The following is an 8,235-nucleotide window of genomic DNA, read 5'->3' on the forward strand; positions in this document are numbered from 1 at the left end:
CAGTAGCTCAGTCCATAGGGACTTGGGTTGGGAACCGGAGGGTCGCCTGTTCGAGTCCCCGTCCGGACCAAAATATGGAGCGTGGACTGGTGGCTGGAGAGGGGCCAGTTCACCTCCTGGGCACTGCCGTGGTGCCCTTGAGCAAGGCACTGAACCCCCCAACCACTCAGGGCACCTCACCAAGGGCAGCCCCCTCACTCTGACATCTCTCCACTTTGTGCATGTGTAGGTCCTGTTTGTGCATGTGTGTGTCTTTCGGACCTGTGTGTAATTGACAAGCAAGAGTGAAAACATTGAATTTCTCCTCAGGGGGATTAATAAAGGAAATAAACTTAAACTTAAAACTTAACATGTCGGATGGCAAGTTAAGACGGTGGCATTTGAAACTCTGTGGTAACGCAGACTGTATCTCTTCATCTCAGACACATTATAGGAACATGTAGGCCTATGTAAAGTGAAGTCACAGTGGAAAAAAGACAAAATGAACTAACACACCTGATGCTAACGCTAACGTCAGTGAAGACACCATGTAAGTGAAGCTAACTCAGACTGTTCACTGACAGGCTTCTTTACTACTGCCGTTGGTTCACAGAGAAGAACCAGAGTAACAGAAGGATATTTAAAAACTGAACTACGTCTTTGAGTCCTGACAATTTTAGTGAGATCAGATTATCAGGTTTGATTAAAACATTCTGACATCTCTGATCTTCATCATCGCTCTCCTCCTCCTCATTTCTGCAGGCTGTGTCTCTGGGCATCACCTCCTTCACCCTCTGCGCTCTGGGCATCGATCGTTTCCACGCCGCTACCTCCTCGTCCCAGCCGAAGGCCCGGCGGGTGGAGCGCTGCCGCACGGTGCTGCTGAAGCTGCTGCTGGTGTGGCTCGCCGCCCTGCTGTTGTCCAGCCCCGAAATCTTCCTGTGGCAGCTTAGCCAGGCCGTGTCCCCGTCCACCGGCCGGCTGGTCGACTCTTGCACCATCACCCCCTCCTCCCCTCTGTCCCTCTATCTGCCCGACTCCCTCCACTCTCTGCTGCTCAGGTACCACCAGGTGAGGACGCAACACACAAACTGAGACACATACTCACACACATTGAGACACACTTAGACATACACACACACACACACACACACACACACACACATACACACTCGTCTTTAACGTCACTTTTAAAAACCTATTATTTTATATTTGATTTCATTTTATCGAGGCAGGTTGGATCAAACTGACACAGGACTTCACCCCACAAGACTGGTGATCATACAAAACCAAGTGAACTCTAGGTTATTGTAATGTACATCGTCACATCGTCACGTGACATTTGAGTCATAATGTACATCATCATGTGATGTTTGAGTTGTTGTAATGTACGTCATCACATCACCACATGGCGTTTGAGTTGTTGTTACGTATGTCGTCACATTGTCATGCGATGTTTGAGTTGTTGTAACGTATGTCTTCACATGACGTTTGAGTTGTTGTAACAGATGTCGTCACATTGTCACATGACATCTGAGTTGTTGTAACGTATGTCGTCACATTGTCACATGATGTTTGAGTTGTTGTAACAGATGTCGTCACATTGTCACATGACGTTTGAGTTGTTATAACGTAAGTTGTCACTTGGGAAAATGACGTTAGATCTATTGTAACGTAAATCGTCACATCGTCATGTGACGTTTGAGTTGTTGTAACGTATGTTGTCACATTGGTACATGACGTTTGAGTTATTGTAACGTAAATCGTCACATCGTAACGAGATGTTTAAGTTGTTGTAACGTACGTTCTCAAATTGTCACGTGACGTTTGAGTTGTAACGTAAATCGTCACAGTCACGTGATGTTTGAGTTGTAACATATGTTGTCACATTGGTACATGACGTTTGATTCGTTGATACGTTTGGGGGCGGCAGTAGCTCAGTCCATAGGGACTTGGGTTGGGAACCGGAGGGTCGCCTGTTCAAGTCCCCGTCCGGACCAAAAATATGGAGCGTGGACTGGTGGCTGGAGAGGTGCCAGTTCACCTCCTGGGCACTGCCGAGGTGCCCCTGAGCAAGGCACCGAACCCCCCAACCGCTCAGAGCGCCTGTCATGGGCAGCCCACTCTGACATCTCTCCACTTAGTGCATGTATAGGTCCAGTTTGTGCATGTGTGTGTTCGGACCTGTGTGTAATTGACAAACAGAGTGAAAAATTTAATTTCCCCTTGGGGATTAATAAAGTATACGTTTGAGTAGTTGTAACGTACGCTGTCGCATCGGCACGCGACGTTTGAGTTGTTGTAACATAAGTCATCACATCGTCACGTGGCGTTACGTAGAAAATTTTACTTGAAGACGAGACCTGACCGTGATTATTTTCCAAATATGCAGAGGTGCTAATTTAAGATATCATACTAACTGTCATACGAGGACTCATATTATTATGAACAACTGAAGTACCACAAAGTATGACTGTAAGTAATCAGATTACTGCTGGACTCTGTCCCAGGGTCGTATGTGGTGGTGTTTTGGCTGCTACTTCTGCCTCCCCATCCTCTTCACCATCCTCTGCCAGATGGCCACGCGTAACGTCAACAACGACTCAAGTTCCACCCAGAAGCAACGTAACCAAGACGACCGCTCCTCCAATCAGAAACGTCAGCAGCACCAGGTGGTTGAGCGCCAGCTCAACTGCACGCTGTTGGCCTTAGCGGTGGTTTACGGTGTCTGCGCTCTTCCCGAACACGTCTGCAACATCACGCTGGCCTACACGCACATTACGGTGTCCGAGGACACGGCCGCCATGCTGACTCTGCTGCATCACTTCCTGTTGTTCTTTAAGTCGTCAGTGACGCCGGTGCTGCTGCTGTGTCTGTGTAAGGTAAGTCACGTGGTTAATGGACGAGATGGTCACATGGTCATTAATTGGTCACTGAGAAGACACCTCTGATTGGTCCCTGAGATGTCCTCTGATTGGTCCCTGAGACATCCTCTGATTGGTTATTGAGACGTCCTCTGATTGGTCCCTAAAACATCCTCTGATTGGTCCCTGAGACGTCCTCTGATTGGTCCCTGAGATATCCTCTGATTGGTCCCTGAGGCATCCTCTGACTTAGCCTCGCGTCACCAGGCTCTTCAAGCGAAGAGCCTGGTGTCTATTCACTCTGAATTTTGTCTGGATTCTGGTTCCGGTCTAGGGAGCGGGTGTGGAATTCACCAAATTCACCAAACTAAAAGTGTTCACCATAGTAAAACTTTAAATTCTGGCGCACCATCAATTTGCAGTGATGAGGGGTGTAAGGAAATCGATTAACTTAATGGCTTGGGGCTTTTCTTGTAAATTATATTCTTTAAATTAAAAGTTTCACCACATTTTTATTAGCTTGGTGCTTTTATTTTTACGGAAAGGCACATCCATCGAATTCCGGATACTGTCTCACTCGCCCTGGTTCCGTTTCCTTACCAAAACGGCCACTAACGGCCCCAGACTACTCTGACTGGTTCTTGAGACATCCTCTGATTGGTCCCCGAGGCGTCCTCTGATTGGTTACCGAGGCGTCCTCTGATTGGTCCCTCAGACAACCTCTGATTGGTCCCTGAGATGTCCTCTGATTGGTCACAGAGACGTCCTCTGATTGGTCAGAAAGACATCCTCTGATTGGTCACAGAGACGTTCTCACAGAGACGTCCTCTGTTTGGTCCCTCAGACGTCCTCTGATTGGTCCCTGAGATCCTCTGATTGGTCCCTGAGACATCCTCTGATTGTTCCCTGAGATGAGATCCTCTGATTGGTCCCTGAGACATCCTCTGATTGTTCCCTGAGATCCTCTGATTGGTCCCTGAGACATCCTCTGATTGTTCCCTGAGATCCTCAGATTGTTCCCTGAGATCCTCTGATTTGTTCCCTGAGATCCTCAGATTGTTCCCTGAGATCCTCTGATTGGTCCCTGAGATCCTCTGATTGGTCCCTGAGATCCTCTGATTGGTCCCTGAGACATCCTCTGATTGTTCCCTGAGATCCTCAGATTGTTCCCTGAGATCCTCTGATTGTTCCCTGAGATCCTCTGATTGGTCCCTGAGACATCCTCTGATTGATCCCTCAGATGTCCACTGATTGATCCCTCAGACGTCCTCTGATTGGTCCCTCAGACGTCCCCTGATTGGTCCCTCAGACGTCTTCTGATTGATCCCTCAGATGTCCACCGATTGATCCCTGAGACATCCTCTGATTGATCCCTGAGACGTCCTCTGATTGGTCCCTGAGACGTCCTCTGATTGATCCCTCAGATGTCCACTGATTGATCCCTCAGACGTCCTCTGATTGGTCCCTCAGATGTCTTCTGATTGATCCCTCAGATGTCCTCTGATTGGTCCCTCAGATGTCCTCTGATTGGTCCCTGAGACGTCCTCTTATTGGTCCCTCAGACGTCTTCTGATTGTTCCCTGAGATCCTCTGATTGGTCCCTGAGACATGCTCTGATTGATCCCTCAGATGTCCTCTGATTGATCCCTCAGATGTCCACTGATTGATCCCTCAGATGTCCACTGATTGATCCCTCAGACGTCCTCTGATTGGTCCCTCAGATGTCCACTGATTGATCCCTCAGACGTCCTCTGATTGGTCCCTCAGATGTCTTCTGATTGATCCCTCAGATGTCCTCTGATTGATTCCTCAGATGTCCTCTGATTGATCCCTGAGACATCCTCTGATTGGTCCCTGAGACGTCCTCTTATTGGTCCCTCAGACGTCTTCTGATTGTTCCCTGAGATCCTCTGATTGGTCCCTGAGAAATCCTCTGATTGATCCCTCAGATGTCCTCTGATTGATCCCTCAGATGTCCACTGATTGGTCCCTCAGACGTCTTCTGATTGATCCCTCAGATGTCCTCTGATTGATCCCTCAGATGTCCACTGATTGATCCCTGAGAAGTCCTCTGATTGATCCCTGAGACGTCGTCTGATTTGTCCCTGAGACGTCCTCTGATTGGTCCTTCAGATGTCTTCTAAATGATCCCTGAGACGTCCTCTGATTGATCCCTCAGTGTCTTCTAAATGATCCCTGAGACGTCCTCTGATTGATCCCTCAGATGTCGTCTGATTAGTCCCTGAGGCATCCTCTGATTGGTCCTTGAGACGTCCTCTGATTGGTCCCTGAGACATCCTCTGATTGGTCCTTCAGATGTCTTCTAAATGATCCCTGAGACGTCCTCTGATTGATCCCTCAGATGTCGTCTGATTAGTCCCTGAGGCATCCTCTGATTGGTCCTTGAGAAGTCCTCTGATTGGTCACAGAGACGTTCTCAGACAGAAGTCCTCTGATTGGTCACAGAGACGTTTTCAGACAGAAGTTCTCTGATTGGTCACTGAGATGTCCTCTGATTGGTCCCTGAGATGTCCTCTAATTGGTGCCTGACCCAGGTGTGTCTGTGTCTTCAGGCTCTGGGACAAGCCTTCATGGACTGTTGCTGCTGCTGCTGTCAGGAGTGTCAGCCAACCACCACTCAGGGCTTGCCAAGCTCCGCCCAGGTCAAACTGAAGGCAGCCAATGAGACGTCCATCTTCTTCGACAAGGCTAAAGAGACGTCAGCCATCTTGTCCATCTCTAGCTAGAGACATAGGTCCCTTTGTAACCTTCAGTCCACCATGTCCTCGTCCATGAGTAAATCCTTTGTTTGACCCTTCATCATCATCATCCTCATCATCATCATCATCATCATCATCCTCAGTGTTAACTTGTCCTCTGTCCAAAGCTCCTCCTCCAGAACACTTGTAGACCATCTGTCTGTCTCTCTGTCCTCTCGTCCTCCTTCAGAGTCTCCGTGTGTGATATCCTCTATGGACACAGTGTTTCCCCTGCAGCTTCCTGTCTGTACAGGAAGTGATGTTTAATCTGTAGCGAGGTTAGAAAAGTTGCTGTTGTTGCACAACCAGCTGCTGTAAAAGCAGGAGCCTGTTTCAGGATGCCACACAGACTCCTCCCCCCAACTTCCTGCTGTGATGACGTACGATCTGAAAACCGCAGACATCCAAAGGGTTCACCTGTTTCATGGAGAAGAAGCTGAAACAGGAAGTTACATCAGAAACAGCAGAACAACAGTGTGTTGCATAAACAGGGTTTCGGTTAGGGACTTTTCTTCATTTATCAGAGGAGGGGGCGGGGCAGCAGTGTGACTCCGCCCTCCACCATAAATGAGGTTTTTTTGGGGAAAAATTTTAAACAAGATGTAGACTGTTTTAACATCAGATCTGTTTTTTTTTTTTTTTTTTTTAATGAACGTTCATCACATGATGTGTTCAAGGACCGTTGGAAATTTGATTACAATAATTTCTGTTTTTAGAGTTTTTGGCTGATAAATGAGTCCTTTTGGAAATTTTTAAAGAAAACATGTTTGAAGATCTTCAGTAAAATAAATCCAAAATAAAACCATGTAAGCCCCGCCCCTCAGCCAGAATAAAACCATAAGCCCCTCCCCAATGGTTAAAAAATTATTTGACGGATGAAAGTTTCAGCGTTGGCATGATCGACACAACGTGGGGTCATGTTCAAATTTAGCCGTCCAATGAAAAGAAACGGAATGACTATGCAAAGGTTTTTAACCTGACGGGATTCCAGGCATCTGAATCACCACAGATTCACTTAGTGATGTAATAACAGTGAACCAATCAGGGCTTCCTTGATGGGAGATCTGAGTTTAAAGTATTGCCCAAAATAACCCCGCCCCCAGCAGTTCGGAAACAACCCTAGTGTTCTGTCCTATCTCCACCCACATCTAGAGAAAAACCTGTTTGGTTCACTGGAAGTGTTTTTTGATTTAATGTCACTTGTGATCGTCCCGCTGCCGCAGAAGCTGCAGCCCGTACCTTCTGTGGTGACGTCCAGCATGGTGTGTTTAAAGGAGTCGCCACCGAAACATCAGAACATCTGTGGTGTCTGAAACCTTTCAATCAGCTGATGGGGGTCAGATGGAGAAGAAGAACTGAAGGTGTCAGATAGAGAACTTTACTGGTTTCAATTTAACAATCCTGGAATCAATTTCTGAGAGGAGATGTCTCCATCTGTGGACCGATAAAGCTCTGCAGGTTTTATCTGGACTGATGAAGCTCTGCAGGTTTTATCTGGACAGATGAGGTTCTGCAGGTTCATTAATAGGCCCGTTTCCACCGCAGGAACTTCGGGGTAATTTTACGGGGCCGGGGCCGTTGGTGCGTGTCTCCACCGCAGGAACCACCCCCGAAGGACAGAGTTCCGGAACTTTTACAGGGACTGAACAAGTCCCTGCCTCGGAGTAGGTACTCAGAACGGCCCCGAAAAACTCCTGGCTGGGGCTTGGGGGTTACTTGGTGCTGATTGGATATACTCAAGGCGAAATGTGACGTCAACAGAAAGCAACAAAATAGCCGGCATTTTTAAAACTCAGCAGACGAGGGTTAGCTCGCTTATAGCTTCCACCGCAACAAACTCAAGAACCGGTCCGTGAAAAACATTTTTTTTCCCGGCGGATATCTTAGTTACATGATTGAGCTAGCAAAGCAGTTTTGTGTTGCTATGTGTGGTTTTTATTCAGTTTTGGTAAATCACAATGTCTAGAAAGCATCAGTGGCTGCAGCTGACAGTTACAGCTAACAGCAGCAACAAAGCTAACATCAGGACGTCATTTGTTAAAAGCCTCCCGTTGTCGGATACGACATGAAACTACTCCAGTTAGCTCAATCATGTTGTAACCAAGACATCTGCTGGAAAAAATATTTTTTTCACGGGCCACTTTGTGACTTTACTGAGTTATTACAGACACTGCTATCGGCTAACAGCTAACAGCGTTCCTACGTCCCTACGTCACCCTGGTCAAAATGGTCGCACAACGATTACGTCACATCCAGAGCCCGGAAACTTTACAGGAACCTTCCTCGTACTCCACTCTCTCAGTGGAGACACGGCGGTTGAGAGGGCCGAGCGAGAGGACGTTCCTGTAGTAGCTCCTGCCCCCCAAATAGTACCAGGAACTTCTTCAGTGGAAACAGGCCTAATGTTTCCTAGAGGAAAGAAGGAGGTGAAGGAAGGGAGGGAGGAGATCTGAAGAGTGTTTGAACAGGACTCAGACCCTCTCAGTACCGAGGTGGTCTCTCTGTACAGGAAGTTAAAGTGTGTAGTTAGTGTGTCATTGTATTAATGTTTCACTCAGACAGAAGATATATAGTGACGTCGTTTTAATTTTAGATTTATAACTAATCTTTATATTAAGTGAGTCGTTTCTTTT

At 47.3% G+C, this 8,235-nt stretch overlaps 1 protein-coding gene across 1 annotated transcript in view; it reads left to right on the forward strand.

The window, feature by feature from the left end:
• gpr37l1b (G protein-coupled receptor 37 like 1b) overlaps positions 1-6,242 on the forward strand; it is a 23,178-nt gene extending 16,936 nt beyond the window's left edge. Inside the window, exons 2-4 of the mRNA XM_050064467.1 lie at positions 742-1,050; positions 2,490-2,861; positions 5,417-6,242. Of these exons, the coding sequence (XP_049920424.1) occupies positions 742-1,050; positions 2,490-2,861; positions 5,417-5,590 (855 nt within the window). The 3' untranslated portion in view covers positions 5,591-6,242. The remainder of the gene's footprint in view (positions 1-741; positions 1,051-2,489; positions 2,862-5,416) is intronic.
• The last annotated feature ends 1,993 nt before the right edge of the window (positions 6,243-8,235 follow it).

The sequence above is a fragment of the Epinephelus moara genome, chromosome 16, assembly GCF_006386435.1.
Source record: "Epinephelus moara isolate mb chromosome 16, YSFRI_EMoa_1.0, whole genome shotgun sequence".
Classification (NCBI taxonomy): Eukaryota; Metazoa; Chordata; class Actinopteri; order Perciformes; family Serranidae; genus Epinephelus; species Epinephelus moara.